General features: G+C 43.9%; 1 protein-coding gene and 2 non-coding genes across 3 annotated transcripts; all 3 read left to right on the top strand.

Moving 5' to 3' along the window:
* The first annotated feature begins 3,359 nt into the window (after positions 1-3,359).
* LOC147449651 (rRNA 2'-O-methyltransferase fibrillarin 1-like) lies at positions 3,360-8,430 on the top strand. The gene is made up of 7 exons (XM_086522042.1): positions 3,360-3,501; positions 3,662-3,972; positions 4,193-4,288; positions 4,368-4,445; positions 4,511-4,687; positions 7,104-7,172; positions 8,029-8,430. The coding sequence occupies exons 1-7, from the start codon at positions 3,465-3,467 to the stop codon at positions 8,197-8,199; spliced, it is 939 nt and encodes a 312-aa protein (XP_086378168.1). The 5' UTR covers positions 3,360-3,464; the 3' UTR covers positions 8,200-8,430.
* Positions 5,248-5,317, top strand: LOC147449653 (small nucleolar RNA snoR60). Its single transcript, XR_015189569.1, has one exon. It is a non-coding gene; the product is annotated as a small nucleolar RNA snoR60 (small nucleolar RNA).
* On the top strand, positions 5,377-5,443 carry LOC147449652 (small nucleolar RNA snoR60). The gene has a single exon (XR_015189570.1). It is a non-coding gene; the product is annotated as a small nucleolar RNA snoR60 (small nucleolar RNA).
* Positions 8,431-19,415: the final 10,985 nt, after the last annotated feature.

Raw genomic sequence — 19,415 nt, 5'->3', positions numbered from 1 at the left:
TAGCAGACCTCCCTACTTTAACTCTGCTAGCAGCTGCCATAACTTTTTTGAGGTTGGTGCCTCCACCAAACGTCTTCACGAATGCAGCACATAGTAAGTCCCATGCATCCTTGTTAGTTTGGGGCAAAGCATTGTACCAAGACTTGGCCTCTACTTTCATCAGTAGAGGAAAGATTCGTAGTCGTGAGGTGTCATCATCCTTGTTGGAAACCACACAAGCGATGTCAAAGTTATCAAGAAAATCAGTGCTGATGTCTTCTCCCTTCTTGTCACTGAATATGGGAAAAGAGACACTTGTCATAGTAGTAGATCAATGAGCAAACAACTCCAAAAAAAATTATTTTTAATTTTTTTTGGAATGACTTAGTGATTCATAAAGGTTTATATATGGGTGGAGAACTTGAGCAGGAGCTAAGAAGAGAGCAAGGCTATAATAGAATAAAAATGCAGACATCAAAAGAGTGATAGTAATCAAGAATGGGCAAGATGATGGGACGTGGGGATCTAGGGATTTCATCAAGCATCTCTGCTCCGAATAGAAAAACAATCTTCTGTTGGTAGAATATCTTTCTGTCAATGTACACGTTTACATGCATGTGCTGCAAGAAACGGAAAGGAAAGACTTCTCGTCTATTGTTATTATCCATGTTGGGTGTAGGGCAAGGCTTTGACCACTAGAGTTGCACACCTTAGGTATTGACAAGGTAATACCTTTACCACATGCCTCTACCTCTTGTTGAAGTCCACATAATCCTCCATATTGGGCTCAAAACAGACTGGGCGAAAAGAGTCTACCTCAATTGGCTTTCCATTTTGCATGCGACGGCAACGCTTGGGTAGTCGTACTTGACTTGAACTCTCCAGGCCTAGAGAGAGCGTAGGCCCACTTGCTTCTGCCAAATGCTTTAGGCTTTGTGGCTTAGACTTTGTGGTTGATGAAGTTGACGATTCTTCTTTAACCGTTGGAGAAAAAACACTTAGTGCTACACAAAATCTGACTGATGTGAGAGTGCTGATGCGGTTCTCAAAAGCAAAACTCACCATTCTTTATTCACCTCCTCTGTTGGCACTCATTGACAGAATGATTTGGTTGACAACAGTGATGACATTTCGTAGCCCTCCCTCTTAATGCTCTTGATTTGCAATTAGCACGAATAATGCAAGATGGGGATCTTACCTCTTGGATATACGACGCTACAACCTGGCAGTAGCACTTCAATGAAGGCCTTGAGTGCTTCTACAGTCTCCTCTTCTTCAGTCTCGTCGAATTTGAAAAATCTTGTAGCCACTTGTCCATGATTGATGGCATGCATCGCTACTCTTTGTAAACTCAAGGTCTTTGCAAAGCCCTCCTCAATGGGGGCACTAAATGAGAGACGGAAGTGCAAAACAGTTCGGGTGGCCTATACACCAAGACTATGCACGATGGCCTCATCATGGGAGGTACACAATAGGGGCACCACCTAGCAAGCTATGCGGCTAGGACGCATACATATACGCAATATTTGCCTAGCAAGATAAGCGGCTAGGACGCATACATATACGCAATCAAATATGCCATGGAAAACACTTGTGTGTGTATGGTGGCAAATCCACATACCTCAACATAAGCAAAATGGAAAGAACAAGCATAAACCATACCCACAATGAAGTGTATCCCAAACGACACAAGGTATGACATCAAGATGGAGTGTGTTGATTGCTTGCAAAAGATGAATACAATAGGTAGCATAGGGCAAGAAGATAAGAAGGGGACAAGACCGTAGGATGCATAATGGAGGGATGGGAGTTGATGGAGAGGAATATCATGAGTGTAGCCATCATTCTTCTTCTTGGAATCATGGCTTCAATCCTTCATTACAAGTGTGTGGAGATATGGTGCTCATTTTGTGCATTTTGATGGTGATGGTGTTGTGACTATGTGATTAGGTTCATGCTACTAGCATGTAGCACAAGGGTGTGTGTGTGTGTGTGTGTAGTGTAATTCCCGTTTACAAAAGAGAAGGCCTCCTTTTATAGGCCAAGAAAGTGATTAGGGAAGAGATTATGAGCAAGAGGAGTTATTACAGAGTAACCTCAGTTAGAGGCATTCCCCCAATGAGAGAGCTCCGTGTGCCCTGCTTATTGACCAATTTCCTCCTAATCGCCTTCATCATGGCGAGATTTGTCGTCATGCCACCTTCCATAGCTTGAGTCTAAGAGATTCCTTATAATATTTGAGATAATCTTGACAAAATATGAGAATAATGGAGAGAAACCTATAAGAAATTGGTGTGTGTAGTTGGATAACCACGACTTCTTCCCAAGTGGACAGATAGGCTCCACCATTTCGGTCATATCTCCCAAATTGTAGCTCCAAAAATCATAAAAAAAATAGGGGCCGAAAGATTAGCTCAATGCCTACAACTTTGCTATTGACAACTTTTTCCAATTTGGAATGAAAAAAATAGAGAAAATTCTCACAAAAATATGTGTCCGTCTTTTCCCTTCCAAAAGTCTTCCAAGTGGTCCCCTCTTGACTTCATGTGCAAGCTTTATGTCCACAAGCGAATTAAGCTTGAATTTGATAATATTTTGCTGACTCCAACTCCATAATGCATAAGATTCTCTTCCCTTTCACTATTGACTTTTACTCTTCACCTGTAGTGACCGTCGGGTAGACTCGGCATCTAGTGAAATTTTCTTTTTCATAGGGTTTGTTCCTACTTCTCCAAGAGAGAGGTGGAGCAAAATTTGAAAAGCGGCCCTCACCATCACTTTAAGAGGAATTGATTCACACTAAGTTTCATATGAGTTAGGAGAGGCGATCACTTTGAGATGGTATAAATGACATCATACTGCTCTTCTTGGACTCATGTGTCGTCGTGTCGTTTGGCCTACTTCGGCAATTTTGTGCTAGGTGGTCAAACCACTAGCTTGCACAACGTCTTGGGACTTCTGGCAAACCCGACCTTGCACACTTTTACTCGTCATTGGAGTGCTTTTTGTCAATGTGGGCTAGAGGGTGGAGATTGTCTTGAGAATGTTCATGTTTGTGTGCACGAGTCCATGCACGTGCCCGAACACGCAAACACATATATCTGATATAGAAGAGCTTTCCATAATACATAATGTTGGAAAGCTTATTGATGTAAATGAGGAATCTATATCTACACTATTTATAATGGGGGGAGGGATTCTGACCCCCCCTCCTTGCCACGCGTCAACAGTTCAAGCGACGGGTGTGGCGTGCAATTCTTGAAGCATAGAGAGAAAGAGAGAGAGGCGGGCAAAGCCTACCGGCTGTACTAGTTGTTCTTAATGTCTTCAAGAAAACCTTATTGAGCATAGAGGCAAGCTTTCCATAATAATGTAGAGCTTATTCATGTAAATGTAGCACATACCAAGCAACGTAGTAGGGTTCTTGCTGCTCCCACAGCTTAAACCCTTGAACTGTCTGCTGGAACTGCTTTAGTCTGCAGGAGATGAGGCCTCCTCTTACTCGAGGCGGGGGCGGACGAGGTTAGCTCTCTCTCTGTCTCTCTCTCTCTCTCTCTCTATGTGTGCGTGTGCGCGCACGCGCGCGCAGGTGTTGAGGAGCCTGTTGTATGCCAGGTTTTCTGAATTTCTCGGCATGTCAATTCTGCCTTTTGCGCAGAACTCATTACTTTTGTACGTGCAGGAGGCCGTGGTGGAGGTCGTGGTGGAGGTGGCAGGGGAGGTGATGGCGGGGGTCGAGGCAGAGGTGGTGGTGGACGAGGTTTTGGGGGTGGAAGGGGTGGCGGTCGAGGAGGTGGAAGGGGTGGAGATCGCGGTGGCAGAAGAGGAGGCCGTGGAGGAGGAAGAGGTGGAATGAGAGGAGGGGCCAAGGTTGTCATTGAGCCTCACAGACATGAAGGTGTCTTTATTGCTAAAGCTAAGGAAGATGCTCTTGTCACATTGAACATGGTTTCGGGTGAAAGTGTCTATGGAGAAAAGCGAGTATCTGTGGAGGTCAGTGAAATCTTTAAGCTGAATTGTGAGTTCTGTGTGATTAAAGTAGGCTTTTGTACATATGAAGGGTGTTTGGTCTTGTAGCTGCTTAAGAGTCAGCAAATGCCATTTTCTGTGTAGTGTCTTGCTCATTGGAGACGGTTGGTGTAGTGTGGAAGTAGTAGCCTCAGATTCTGTAAGTGGCATCCATCGGTTTTTCTAATTTTATGAACTTTTGCAGGCTGAAGAAGGAAAGAAGGTAGAATACAGGGTCTGGAACCCTTTCCGCTCAAAGCTGGCCGCAGCCATTTTGGGTGGTGTTGACAACATCTGGATTGTAGGTCTTATGATGTCTTTATTCCTTTATGTAGTCCAAGTCCTTGTCTTATTATAAGATTATTTTGGTCCTATTGCAGAAACCTGGAGCACATGTGCTCTATCTAGGAGCTGCTTCCGGAACAACTGTCTCTCACGTCTCAGACATTGTGGGACCGGTAAGTTTTGCAAAGGTGGAGTTTTTGTCCTGAAATGGCCCGTTATGACTTTGCTTCTGGTGCAGTCAGGCATTGTTTATGCAGTAGAGTTTTCTCACAGAAGTGGGCGTGACTTAGTCAACATGGCCAAGAAGAGGACAAATGTTATACCGATCATTGAAGATGCCCGGCATCCTCAACGATACCGCATGCTAGTAGGGATGGTTGATGTGATATTTGCAGATGTTGCCCAACCTGATCAGGTATCCATACGTATTTCATATTTTTTAATAGCTATGGGGTATTTTTTGTATATCCGCAGCTTGCCACTGATGTACACGTTGTGAAGAATATTGTCTCATTTATATGATATTATGTTGTGTACTCACTTGGTACACATTGTTATTGGCTTTCTCATGATTCTGCTTGGCACTCTTCCAGTTGGAAGATGGGGCCACCTTGGCCCATCTCTCATCCCTTTTGGCATTGACCTTTCAGTCGCATAGAAACTTGTTTTTTCCACAAATGATCTTTGGGAAGCATTTCTGAAACCTCACGTGTCTATGAAGCCCAGAACTTTAACTTGTGTTTCATGCTTATGTAAGCCTTATAGTTCTCCAGCAGTTAATATGCCCAACTCTTGTCTTACTCTTGACATGTTGTGCTATGTGCGTGATTATTTAGTGTCCATGTTTATGTGTCTTTTTATTCTGAATTTTCTAACGAAACCTTTAGGATGGCGTTCCAGACATAGATCGAAACCTCTGAAAACCATTTTGAAACTTTCCCTTCTGTAACTTGATGGCTACTATGATTGGTCTGCTGGCAGATGATGATTTCATTTGGATTCCCCTTCATGAATTCCTGACTGAAGTTTTCCACCCTCTGATGCTGCAGATTCTGTCTAAGGTGGCACATTCCTCATCACTTCTTTCCATTTGTGTTTATTAGTTGGCAAATGATGATTCTCTGGATTCCCCTTCACGACTGGTGACTGAAATACTCCATTTGCTGATGCCAACTGCGACTTTGGGCCAATGAATTTTCCCTTCAGCTCTGTAATGTGTTTGCAGGACTGGCTATGATGAAAGATTTACTTATTAGTTTGAAATTTTCAGCCAAGTGAGTTTTTGCTATTGTTGTGACCTGCAAGCCCTTCGAATATCTACTAAGACCGCTCTAGTGACTGTTGCGGCTTTCTTGATTGCCTGCCATTGGCTTATCCACGTGGGCATAGATGCATGTGCCCTAACAACTACTATTGAATACTTCCTATTCAATGTTTCCTTTAGTGCTAGGCTTCATTATGGCTGCTGCCGTGCATCTCCAGAATTATGACAAACTCAGTGTGCGGATCTTTGTATTGATGTATGCTCTTGCGTGTGTGGGGGGGTGTTACGTCCCGAGACATCAGGATGGGTTGTCCGGCCAATGTGATGTGTACCTGGCCCTTTGGTTATGAAGTCCTATAAATAGGACTTGAGTCTCATTTGGGAGACATCTGGTGTGATCACCACATTTGGACTCTAGGCCCTTTGTAGCTCTGCCCGCACACCCATATTGGTGGTATGGGATACCGGCCCTTGTGGTAGAGGCTTGCCTGCTTGGCTGCAGGCTCCGAGACTCGGGGGTGAGCCCGTATTGGCTCTATGGCTGGGAGGTGAGCCTGATGTCCACTCGCTACGTGTGAGTTTGGCTTATGTCATGTCATGTGTGCAGGATGGATCACGCGAGGGACTAACAAGGGGTTGTTTGTGTGTGAGCATAAAAATTTCCTATATTGGTACCTAGTTCTACACCCACAATTGGGCATGGTGATGTTAGTGGGGATGTGGTCAATGCTATTTATGATGGACTTGATGGTTATGTTGTTTGGGGGCTACCATGAGTCTATACCTTGCACTTTTCTTTAAAGGTGAATTTGGGCTTATCTTGGATTAATGAGGAATATATAGATGCATTTGTGCATGTAATAGTAAGGACTCATATGTGGCATATAATCTGCATCCTTCATGGCGGAGCTGATGAGAATTCTTGGGCTTCTTGTTTCATTTATGTATATGAATTTTGTTGATCTCTTCTATTCTTGTCCCTTGAAATCTTGTGGCAAATTCGTTTATGCTGTATTTTTTTTCTCTTGTGCATGTCCTTTTTATGGCGATTTTATTTTCTTGGCATAGTGTAAGTATAGGCTTGAAGGACACTATTGTGGCTATTCTTGCTAAAAAGGACACCACACTGATGATGCTTGTTTAAATTTTCTCAATGCCAGTGATGTTGTTCACCTCTTATGACATGTCCAATATAGGCTTGGAGGACTTGATTGTGTCAATCCTTGCTATCGTGTAGTGAAAAGGACACCACACTAACAAAACTTGGTTAAATTTTCTCATGGCCGGTATCCCCTATGGCATGCTCTATTAAGCTCATCTGCAAATGATGATGAATTCTGGATTCCCCTTCAGATTTAGGTGTCTGACAATAATCCATGAAATGATGCAGTAGCAATGATTCACTGGTTTTTTTACACTGCCATAGCTAGCAGTGAGTCTCTTGTGCTTGAATCTTCTTGTGTTAGCAGATGCATAAATAGTTTACTAATTAAGGTATGGTTGCAGATGTGCAATATTTACTTTAGTATTTGTATTGGTTATTTAGAGTTTTGGGCTGTTGATGCAGGCACGAATCGTTGCTTTGAATGCTCACTACTTCCTGAAGAATGGAGGTCATTTTGTAATATCTATCAAGGTAATATATCAGTTAAAGAATCATAGTGTCTTTGTTCAAAGTCGTCTATGGGAGTGTGTCCGCCTTTATGAGGAGAACTTCACAAAAGCCTCCAGATAAAGTTCCAGGTTGTCTGCAAGCATCTTCGGAGAATTTCCACTGTGCTCATTTGCATGTTGTGAAAAGATGCGACATGATACACACAGTAGTGGTTGTGGGTGGTTGCGGTAAGTGCACCATGAGTGTGTAATTCAATCAATTAAATATGCACGCAAATAGAGTACTACTTAAAAACAAGGATACTTAGCTGCATGTGTCATTGAAATTCTTGACCAATTTTCTGAGGAAAAAGTGGTAATTGGTTTGATTTGATACAAACAAAGCCATGCAGCGGATAATATATCAGTTAAAGAATCATAATGTTTTGTTCAAAGTCGTCCATGGGAGTGTGCGTGTCTTTATGAGAACTTCACAAAGGCCATCTTCGGAGAATTTCCACTCTGCTCATTTGCATGTTGTGAAAAGATGCGACATGACACACACGCGCGCGTGCACACACATATATTGCAGATCGATTAATTGCTTAGTGTTGTGGGTGATTGCACCATGAGAGTGTGAATATAAAAAACAACGCTTGTTAGCTGCATGCGTCATCGAAATTCTTGACCGATTTTCTGCGGTAATCGGCTCGATTTGAAACAAACAAACCTGTGCAGCGGATAACCTTTGCCGAGGATTGTTATCTTGTCATCTCACAAAAGCTGCCAAAATGTTGTGTTGTGTCTCCATTTGTGTGTATGTACATATGCATTTTCCAAGGCATGTTTATACATGGACTTTGGAAGAAGAGTATGACTTATTTTTTGGTTGAAAACAGGCCAATTGTATCGATTCCACTGTTCCTGCAGAAGCTGTCTTTGCACAGGAAGTGAAGAAGCTGCAAAAGGAGCAGTTCAAGCCAGCAGAACAAGTTACTTTGGAACCTTTTGAAAGGGATCATGCTTGTGTAGTTGGTGGCTACAGGGTACCTAAAAAGCAGAAGGTGTGAGCTTAGCTTGTTGATGCACGAGAGCAGTGAGTTCTTGATGATGCCTGCACTATTTCCATAGTCACGGTCATATATTTGAAGTCTGCAATTTTGAAGAATGGCTAACAAGCTTCTCCACTGTCCGTATTGCTTTGTATACCTGCCGTCCATTTTTCATGGAAACCAAGCCAATTTAAAGGTGTAAGGTACTCACCTGAGTGACATTAACAGTTATCTCTTTGTTTTCTGAAAGTGAAGGTGTAAGGTGCTCAAGTGGTGAGTGTCTAAAGTTTCCTCAGTTTTTTTAATGAACATTTTGCATTTTGAAAAAAGAATTGGCTCTTGTCTAGCCTTTGAATAAGTTTGCAAAGCATCTCATCGATACGGTCCATGGTTTTCCAGAAGATTTGGGAAAGTTTTGCAGGAACTTTTGTTAACCTAACTTTGAGAGCATTGTATGCGATTGTTTGTATGTATTACAGTACATACAACCTTGTCCGTTTAACAAGGTTGTGCATTAGTGTTAGGTATGGAGGACCTTTACAGGAGATTCTAGGGAGAAACATCTCGAGATAAAGATCTCCCTCAGATGGTTTCAAGCCATATTTTGTTCGAAAGTTCAAGTAGTTGCAACACTGTTGGGAATACCATGTGCAACTTGTCTTTTTCAGAGAAGCTTTCCCTTATATGCATCAAAAAAGGCCTAGACATCATAGTTTAGTGCTTGAATTTGTTGGATGAGACAAGGCCATCACATTTTGTTGTGCAACATTTTTTTTAGTGTTTTTTGAGAGATGTAGCAGGTTGAAGTGGCAGTGATGGTTCTGCTTCACAATTTAAAGCATCGATTGTACTCTGTTGCATGGTGCTACAGGACCATTGGATTTGAGATGATGCCCAATTTTTTTCTACTAATGTGCGAGAAAGGTGTGGTACTCGAGAGACGTGCAATTGGAACTGGAAGGGTGGATTTGTCATGATGCCCAATTTTTTTCTACTAATGTGCGAGAAAGGTGTGGTACTCGAGAGACGCGAGCAATTGGAACTGGAAGGGTGGATTTGTCCAAGTTGACGACGCAGAAGCATAGAGACCACAGAGAGAGAGAGAGAGAGAGAGAGAGAGAGAGAGAGGGAGGGAGGGAGTTTCCTGAGCCAATCAGCCTTGGCAATGAATAACTGAATGAGTGAGGCAAGGGGTTGCTTATATAGAAATCTCACTAAATTGCACTACCTAGATTGACAAATAAGTAAAGTAAATACCTAAAAGCCAAACTAAATGGGATCACATAGGGCAGTTTACTTGAGATGGTGTAACAGGATTATTGGTAGTGCATCGAGTGATGGAGCTTCTCAATGCAGCCAAATATTGCTCATCGGTGACGAGATGTCAATTGGATCTTGTATGAAATCAATGTCAGAGATGTGTCCCATGAACAAATCAAATATGGAAATAGTACATGAGGATATAGCCAATGGTCGGTGTCCAAACCATGACTATGCATGTAGTGATCATTGTGGGGGCTTATCTATATTTTGTCACCACAGCAATATGAGTGATGCCCTTGATGTTGGGGATAGCTTTGACAAAGACTCCTGTCTTGGTCATCATGCCACTTGGTTAGATGCCTTAGTTTCCAACGTGTGGTACATGGTAAGCCGAATGTATACTAGGTAGCAAGTGATGTGTTTCAGTACATCTACAGCAGCATGTCATACGAGGAGTTATTGCGGTCTTACTTCTTGTGCAATCTTCCTTCACATATTTTTGGTCTCTTGCAATGTCTATCTACTTCTCAAACAATTGCAAGTTTAATTGGAAAAGCATAACACACAGTGACAATTTCATCGACTTACATAATGATTTAACAATTGCTTGGCACCAAGATGGAAAAAAAAGTTTATTATCTTTTTTTTTCTGGCTCCATATGATCCATTGGAGTGCATGTAAGGATCTATGGGTTGGCCCCCTACTTTTCGCCGACGGGTTGTATCCTCTCATCACGATGCTCAAAGCTGCCGTGCGAGGGGAGTTACAAGGCCACAAGCAGGTACTTGGACAACCATGGGGGCTTTTTTCTCTTGCCCTGCAACAAGGTCAAGATCCTTGGCTTTCTAAGTAGGGCCCCTTTTTTTTTTACTGTTTCAACACGGTCCTCTTATTGATATTTGCACCCATTCGCACACGAAAGTCCAACACATTGTCATTAAATTTTGTCATTGATTCTCTATCTGTGCCTATAGGAGGCAAGATAATAAATGTGCCCTCATCATTTGAAAAGTTGCTGTACAAGTAGTCGTCAAATAGGAGGGCATTTTCCTTTTTGAACATTGGACTCCTGGTACATGGGAATTGGAGGAAACCCAAAATCCCAAGTAAGAATGTCGCTACAATCTTTTTGTCATTTGTTTTAGGAGGTATCTTGGGTGATGCCTTAAGGGTTGAATGCAAAAGGAAAGGAAACCGGGACAGTTTCAAGTTTGTCCTCATTTCTCCAAAATTCCCAGTTGTGAGATCAAATTTCTCTAAAAATAACAAAATTTGTAGCTTTTCGTCAGCACGATGTACAACGATGCTCGCTTAGGTTGAACCATTGAAGGACAAAAAAAAAAAAGGGGGGAAAGATGCCGCGTGGAAGAGAGAGGAGAGGGAGAGAGATGCCGTCTGTCAAGGAAGGAGAGAGAGAGAGAGAGAGAGAGACAAAGAGATTTTTGTTCTGTTCTTCAACGGAGGCGCGATTGTGTAGCAGAGGATGGTGAGGGAGGGTCGACACTCAGTGTGCCTTCCAGTTTGGAGCTTGTCTTTAGCTTGTGCCGCCAAAACTATCATGCACAAGGACAAGATTACGCACGCAGACCGGCAGTGGGAGTTTTCTAGGCAGCAACACGGGAAGATGAAACAGGGTGGTGAGCTCGAGTGCAAGAACACCATATTTGCTGCGCAGGGTAAGATTGCAGTCGGAGCCAAGCAAGGCTTATGGAACTGTGTTCAACGACCAGATGAGGGCATTGGGTTTCTTGTAGGTGTAGCGGAGGCTGCCCATGCAGTGTTTGATGCCTTCGACGGGCAAAGTGCCAAGGGGACTGCACCCAGATGCCATAATCAACAATGGAAAAGGAATGCCAAGCGGCGGACTTGAGGGGTGCTGCGAAGAGAGAGAGAGAGAGAGAGAGAGAGAGAGAGAGAGGGGACATCCACTAGAGAGCAGGCCTGTGCTTTGCCCCCCGCCTTGCTCCGGGCCCATCGTTCAAATGCAGTGATGCAAGTGACTCATGGCGGAGAGAATTCTCTCTGTGTCTCTGTCTGCCGAGCAGCAAGCATATAGTCGGTCCAGAAAGTGGTGAACACAAATGGCATGGGAATGCACTGCTTGAATTGAAGTTGGAGGCTCGCCGTGACTTTCCTAGCTGTGGAACAACATGTCCATAGCAAAGCAGGCGCGGGACTGAGGACTCCATGGCAACCCGGAGGGCGTTGCTGACGAGGCAATATGTGCGTTTTGCCTTTGAACTTTTCGTTCCAGAAGGAATCTTGCCTTGAAATTAATTAATGAGAATGGACTTAGACCCAGAGTCAATGTGGAAGAGATACTACCCATCCGTCACAGTCCAGGGTTAGGGGGAACCCAAGGGATTATTTGACACCACTTTGTGAGGTGGGATCGGTGATCCAAGATCTTTGAAAGATGTGGACCGTTTATTTATTTCTAAGAATAAAAAGATTCCGATCGATTTTCGTCCACGATTTGAACCCACCACCTCCCACGTCCCACACTAGAGACATCGACTCTCTCATTAAGCTATCGCGCGCCACTTGAAAAGAGGGTGAGAATATAATATGATATCGTAAAAGTGACGGGGTGCGGATCATACAGTGTTCACTTGAAGATCACTTTGGAATGGTTGGGGTCACACGATGATCATTTGGAGATCACTTTAGAATGGTTTGGGTCACACGGTGATCACTTTGAAATAGGTACGTTCACAGGGTGATCACATTTCAATTGGGAATCATAGGGGGATTACTTGGCGATTACTTGATGTTCACATTGAGTTTCCTTGGGGTTCACTTCGATTGTGATCACATGACGATCACTTGAGGATTAATTCGCCATCGGACGACACAAAATCAATCCCGCCGTTCCCAATTGATGGCGACCATTGATCCCACCTGACACAAGTGGTGTCAAATAATCTTGAGGAGGGGGCACGGCATTTGAGCCGTCCATTGGCAGCAGCTTCCACAACAGAATTTATGGATGCAGCCGACGGATTTTGGACATGTTAGCAGTCGTCATGGGACTAAAGCCTCCTCCAGTAGCATCATCACAACTCAATAGATGGAATTTCTGCACGCAGCCAGTAAAATGTCCCAACCTCATCACCTGGAATATCTGTGCCATGTTGCAATGAGAGTGCTCCAAGTCAGCAGTCAGAATTACGCCTACTGATGTGTCGAAAACTGACGGATCTACACAGTGCAGACCTCACACTCGCTTGGCCCCCCTCCCCTCTACTGTGACGGTCGGGAATGGTCCTTCAGTGACCATTCCATGAAATAATTGCTCCCGCTATGGCTCGCGGCCTCCCCGCTGCTCGCCATGCGGTCACAATTATTTCGGGGAATGGTCACTGAAGGACCATTCCCTACACCGTCAGTCCAGGGGAGGGGGGTTGCAGATCGTGGCCCTCCATCTACAGGCGATTAAAAGCCGTAACTTTCTGCCTAAAGCCGCCGCGAGCCATGGCGGGAGCAATTATTTCGTGGAATGGTCACTGAAGGACCATTCCCTACACCGTCAGTCCACGGGAGGGGGGCTGCAGATCGTGGCCCTCCATCTACAGGCGATTAAAAGCCGTAACTTCCTGCCTAAAGCCGCTCGATGACTGACACATCAGCAAATGGAACACATTCTTTTCAAAGGCCAATCATTGGCGTACACATCAATGTCGCGTTACGTGGAAGGCCACTGTCAACTTTCGAAATCTGCCTGCAATCGCTGTCAACATCGCGTAATCTGCCTAGGGTCGCTTTCTCTGCCCGTAATGCTCACACAAGTTGCTGTCGGCGCTGGCCCCCCTCCCTTGGATTGTGACGGCTGGGAATGGTCGTTCAGTGACCATTCCCAGTTTAAATCAGGCTCCCGGCCTCCGCCGATCGCCTTGATTAAAACAGGGAATGGTCACTGAACGACCATTCCCTACACCATCCGCTTAAGCACTTCTTCGACCGAGTCAAGAACTTGCCAATTCTTATGGCCAAATTATTGCTACGGTAGCAGCTCCATTTAAATACATGCAACTTGAATATGAACATCTTGGCATCCATTTAGACATAGTATATGCTATTGAAGTCTTGCTTGAGAGCATAAAAGTGATGCATTGACAAATCTAGTGGCAAGAGGTCCTTACCTTTGTTAGCACAATAGCAAGCACATTGTTGAAACTCAAGGAAGACTCCAAGGGATGGGCACCACCACGAAGTCTTGTCCTATCTTTAGGAGCACCTTGTCGATACGGTCATGGAAACGACCATCCAAATTTAAGTACATCAACAAAAATCTATACTATATATTAAGGAGACTGGTTTTCCAGTGCTACGTGTCAAAGTTTGCTGCATCCGGTGAGTTCCGGTTTATATGAATGAGGGGGAGAGGGGGAGAGAGCGAGGGCGGCCGACCGTACTAGTGGTTAAAAAGGTTAACAACAATAAGAGAAGACAGGGGACACTCTCAAAAAAAAAGTCGTTGCAGCTTCATGGCTAAGCATAATTTAAGGCAAAATGTAAACAACAAGAAGCTTCTTGCACGCACTGATTTTTGGGGATGTCTATTTTAGTACATTCTTTTTTAAATAGGCTCTCTTGTCTTCGCCATATAACATATGTGGACTTCGGAAGTCATCCAAATTGATCACATCACATTGTCCTTATGCAATGGTAGCCTTTGAGGAGCTTGCCCTCCCTTTTTCTTTTGCATTAAGGATGTGGTCATGTGAAGCGTAGTTATCAATAAGATGAAACTGATGCAACTACGCCAAAATCAGCATAGTTACAAAAGGCCTTGCATATTTCATAGTAGACAAATAATTGGTGCATTGCGCAACCCTGCATAAGGGACAACTATTTCAAACAATAATATTGATAACTATGCATCTCATGACCACTACCTAAATAAGAAGTCGATCGGTGCAAGTACCTCACCATCAACCTCTGCACACACGTTCTCCCATTGCTTAACACTCCGTAATTAATGGTATCTCCTTAGCATAGCATACCTCCTTTTTGACACACGAAGTCATGTCCATACATACAAATTTACAAAAAGCAAGATGTTTGGGACTGTGCATAACTGTTGCTCGCACAATCTTGGGTAGCTCACATAAATGGAGCATATGCTATTTGTGCCTAAAAGACTCTTGTCATGTAGTCATTTGGGAGGGGCAAGGCAGAAGCAACACAATCACCAACTAGCTCTATTGAATGTGCTCCTAGAACTAGGTGAAGGCACCAAGAAGGTTCAACCCTCACCCTTTATAAAAGCCATGCGAACCTCCAAGAGTAACATATGATTAGCTATAGAAGTAACAACCTCAAATTCTAGAGCATCATGCTCCCCTACAATACAAGGCATGAGAAGAATTACAACATTGTCCATATGACCCTAGCAAGGAGATTTCACATAAATGCCATAAAAATGGTGGTGTTTTAGCCAAGTCTAAAGCACTTTCACGCACTTCACACAATTCTCATTACAACATTGTCCACATGACCCTAGCAAGGAGATTTCACATAAATGCCATAAAAATGGTGGTGTTTTAGCCAAGTCTAAAGCACTTTCAAGCACTTCACACAAGGCATGAGAAGAATTAGCACATTTATATGCACTACTTCCAAGCCATTTATATGCGCTTCTAAGCACTCTTTCTAGGAGCTTGCAAGCATTTTAGAAGCACTCTCAAAGAAATTAAAGCATTTTCTTTACCTTTCAACCACTTTCACACACTCTTAGCAAATCTTAAGCGCTTATACAACACTTTATACCATCATAGGATTTTCAACCACTAGTTTCTCTCTCTCTCTCTCTCTCTCTCTCTCTCTCTCTCTCTCTCTCTCTCTCTCTCTCTCTCTCTCTCTATATATATATATATATATATATATATATACACACACACACACACACACACACACACACACACACACACACAAATAAAACGCCGTCGTCTTCGGCGGCGGCATGGCCCCTCTTATCCTCAAACCCCTCGCTCTCGACAAATTTCATAAAAGCAGATCAATAAAAGTTATCTTTCTCTCTCTCTCTCTCTCTCTCCCCCCTCGCCCCCCTCTTACCATAAGTATAATGTAATCTCTTCTCTTTCTAAATATTTTCTTGCTCTCTATCTATCCCTATCAATCTCCATTCCCCTACTTCTTGCATTTGTTCATTTCTCTCTCTCTATCCCTATCCATCTTTCTTCTCTCGACTTCTTTTCCTCCTCCTCCTCCTCCTCCTCTCTCTCTCCGCCTCTACCTAAATCTCTCTCTATCTCTATCACAAAAGTGCAAAAAATTGTTATCACAATTCAATGTAATATTTAGTTTCAGTGATCACTCATACCCAACCATGGTATCAGATTCACCAATTTGTAAACGATCATTTTGGCCTCTCTACATCCCTCCTTCCCTTCATTTCTCTCTCTCTACCCCTCTATTTCCCCCTTTCTCTCTACCCCTACCTCTCTTTAAAATCCTTCTTCCTCTCTCTCTCTCTCTCTCTCTCTCTCTCTCTCTCTTTGCCTCTACCTAAATCTCTCTCCATCTCTATCACAAAAGTGCAAAAAATTGTTATCACAATTCAATGTAATATTTAGTTTCAATGATCACTCATGCCCAACCATGGTATCAGATTCATCAATTTGTAAACGATCATTTTGGCCTCTCTACATCCCTCCTTCCCTTCATTTCTTTCTCTCTACCCCTCTATTTCCCCCTTTCTCTCTACCCCTACCTCTCTTTAAAATCCTTCTTCCTCTCTCTCTCTCTCTCTCTCTCTCTCTCTCTCTCTCTCTCTCTCTCTATTTCTATATCTCTCCATTTCTATCTCTTCTCTCTCCACTTCTCTTTGTATCCCTGCTTCTCTTAATTTATCTCTCTATCCCTATCCCTCTTTTTCTATCTACCTATCTCTCGATTTCTTTTCCTCCTCCTCCTCTCTCTCTATCCCTCTCTTTCTCGGCGGGTCTCATGCGCTCTTATCAACCGGTGTGTCGAATAGTGAATGCGGATGGGAGGCTGGTAGGGCAAGGATAGAGCTCGACCATTGATGGAAGAGCAAGGAAGTAGCAAAGGGAGGTTGAGGGGGTACGAATTGCAGTTGAGGTTGAGGGCCGTCTCCATGTCAATGTCATAATCCACTCCCCCCTTAGGCTCATCATCCACTGCTTGTGCTTCTGAAATTGCACCACATGCAATTGATCGGAAAAAACCATGCCAACCCTCGACATAGTGTGGCATGTCTTCAAATGGCAAGCATAGGTGGTTGCATATAGAGGGTAGCCCTCATGTCAAAGCCTTGGCCTAACCCAAAGGTTACGATAGGCTGTAAGGGAACGTATGTTGGAAAATGTAGGCAAGGTTGGGAGCTCTCTCTCTCTCTCTCTCTCTCTCTCTCTCCATCAGTAATAGCTGGTGTAGCTTACTAATTAAATGCCTAGCATGGTTATACTTTGTAATGACTGCAGCCTAAGTTCTTACAAACTCATAGTTAACCCTCCGTCCATTCATTGTTTGCATACGATGTGGTCTCTCAAGCTTTCAGATTTGACTTTGTATTACTCTAGACTGTTTGTAAGAACGGCAAGCAAAGATTGGGCTTCAGTAGAAAGGACTATTGAAGATATTAGTCAAGATTTTTGTGGAATAACCTTCCTACCATCCAAGTGTGGTAGATTGGTAAATAATATCCTCCTTTTGAGTAGCAGGCCTTAAGCTCAATAATTACGGGATAGATCTAAGCTTGCTTTAAAGCTTGTGCAATTTATTCCTAAACATAGCCAGCAAACACGTATTTGGACGCTATTTGATCATCATCCTCCATGTCTCAGGAGCTTCCATCTTCACTCTCACTTCTCTCTTCTCTCTACTCTACGGTTACGCACACCTTGAGACATTGAACACCTCGCAAAGGTTGTGGTGCTAATTGCTAGTGGGGCTCAAGAGACAGATGTGGATAAAGTCTATTGAGTAGCTAGTATGCACCTATTGCTACTGTTTCTACTGCAAGGACAAACATATTTCAATACTATTTGCATGGCAATGCATGATGGGAAAATTTCTAATATGTATATTAGAGGTAGTGTGTAACTACCTGCAATGGTTAATTTTTAAGTGGGGAGCAGTTGATAGATAGACGTCAAAGGTGTAAAATAGGTATCTATACAATCAACATAGCACTGGATCTAAAGAAAGATGGTGATAGGAGTAGGCAAAGATATGTTGAAGATGTGTGTGGTTATAATCGCTTGGTATAGCTTTCTAATCACACCCTTAGATAATAGAATAGTTTTTGTTTTGCTCTTGAGATAATTCTCGCATGTCGACGTTTGGCCGAGTCCCACAAAAGATGCAACTTTTCTAGCTTCAAGCTGCATGCCTCCAAGCGCCTCGTCCCGGGATTACCATGCTGTCAGGAGAAGATAACCAACCTGCCATGACAACACCATTCAAGCTGCCAATGAAGGAAGTGTGTGTGTGTGTGTGTGTGTGTGCGTGTGAGAGAGAGAGAGAGAGAGAGAGAGAGAGAGAGAGAGAGAGAGAGAGAGAGAGAGAGAGAGAGAGAGAGAGAGAGAGAGAGAGAGACTCTAGCACATCTAATATCCCCTCGATGGGCCCCACTACCCCTGATCACAATCCACTACCTTCTTGGGAGAGACACAAAAAGAAAAAAGGTAGTTACACATGATTCTGAGTTGAGAGAGAGAGAGAGAGAGAGAGAGAGAGAGAGAGAGAGAGAGAGAGAGAGAGAGAGAGAGAGAGAGAGAGAGAGAGAGAGAGGATGGATTCTACTGGAGCACCTCACGTTGCAGACTATCGACAAAAGCAGCAAATGGATGTAAGCTTAGCTGCAAAGGACACAGATGAATGTTTAGCCAACCCTAGTGAACAAAGAACGATGCTCACTATTGGTTGAGTTTTGAGGCTCTTTAGTTGCAGGTAGACAATGCAGATCTCTAATTTGAAGGCGGATAATATCGGTGCTCTTTAGTGGTTTATGGGCGATCGATGCTCTCGGACTGTGGGGTTCCCTGCCTACCTTAAATCGTGAATAACAGCAACGCACCATGCTCGACGTCCATATTGTGGCTTGGGTGCATTCTGCTCCATTGTGGGAGCTGCATGGAGATGAGTGTCATGGCGAGAAGGTTGCTAGGACTGGAATTAGGTGTCAAAGCATTGACGGCTAGAGCAGACAATGTGCAAGCATTTCAACTGTGCAAGCTACCCAACACCATGGACTGGTGCCTTGCAACCAAAACATGGGCCAAGCAATAATTTGTGCTTATTGAAGCGCTGCACTTGCCCCCAAAAACAGGGTGTCTTCTTTGATCAGACGTTGCTGCCTCTTGAGGTTGGCGTGAAGAGGTTGGTGACAATAGCAGGGTGGCGTGAAGGGAAGTCTCTTTGAGAGACTGCCAGTAGGAGTTAAAGACGAAGGAGGCATGCTCGGCTATGGAGATGGGCGGGCCGGATGGCTTGCAGAACGTTTCGGTCGGCACTGGGATTGGGCATCACTGCTGCATGTCAGCCCGCAAACTGTTGGGCGGCCGGAGCAGTTGTAGGGGAGGGGCTGAGAGCTGGAGAAGGCGGAGGCATTGCTACAGCAGGAGAGTACGCCGGTGTTGGCGCTTGTGTAGGGAGAGCGATTCACCATGAGCAATGAATTAATGGTGCTGAAATCTGCGTACTTTGGTCGACTGTAGTTGGAGAGGGGGTGGACTCGTGGAGTTGGAGAAGGTGTGCACACATGCAGATCACACGTACAACATTCGGGCTGCTCGTTGCTACTGGTATGCACTGCTGCAACTGGTGGGATGCTGCTGCACAGTATTGCAACCCCCACTCTTTAGCATCTGCAGGGCCAATGTATAGCTCGCATGCGCAAGGTTGGCCTCGGATAGCAAAAACTTTGGTGCGCTGTAGAGCTCTAGCCGGAATCCGGATAGCTTGATGTTGCAAAGGGGAG

This window comes from Adiantum capillus-veneris, chromosome 10 (assembly GCF_014529385.1).
Source record: "Adiantum capillus-veneris isolate H3 chromosome 10, ASM1452938v2, whole genome shotgun sequence".
NCBI classification, from domain to species: Eukaryota; Viridiplantae; Streptophyta; class Polypodiopsida; order Polypodiales; family Pteridaceae; genus Adiantum; species Adiantum capillus-veneris.
Note: the sequence above shows the minus strand (reverse complement) of the source record. Positions and strands in the feature narration are given on the sequence as shown.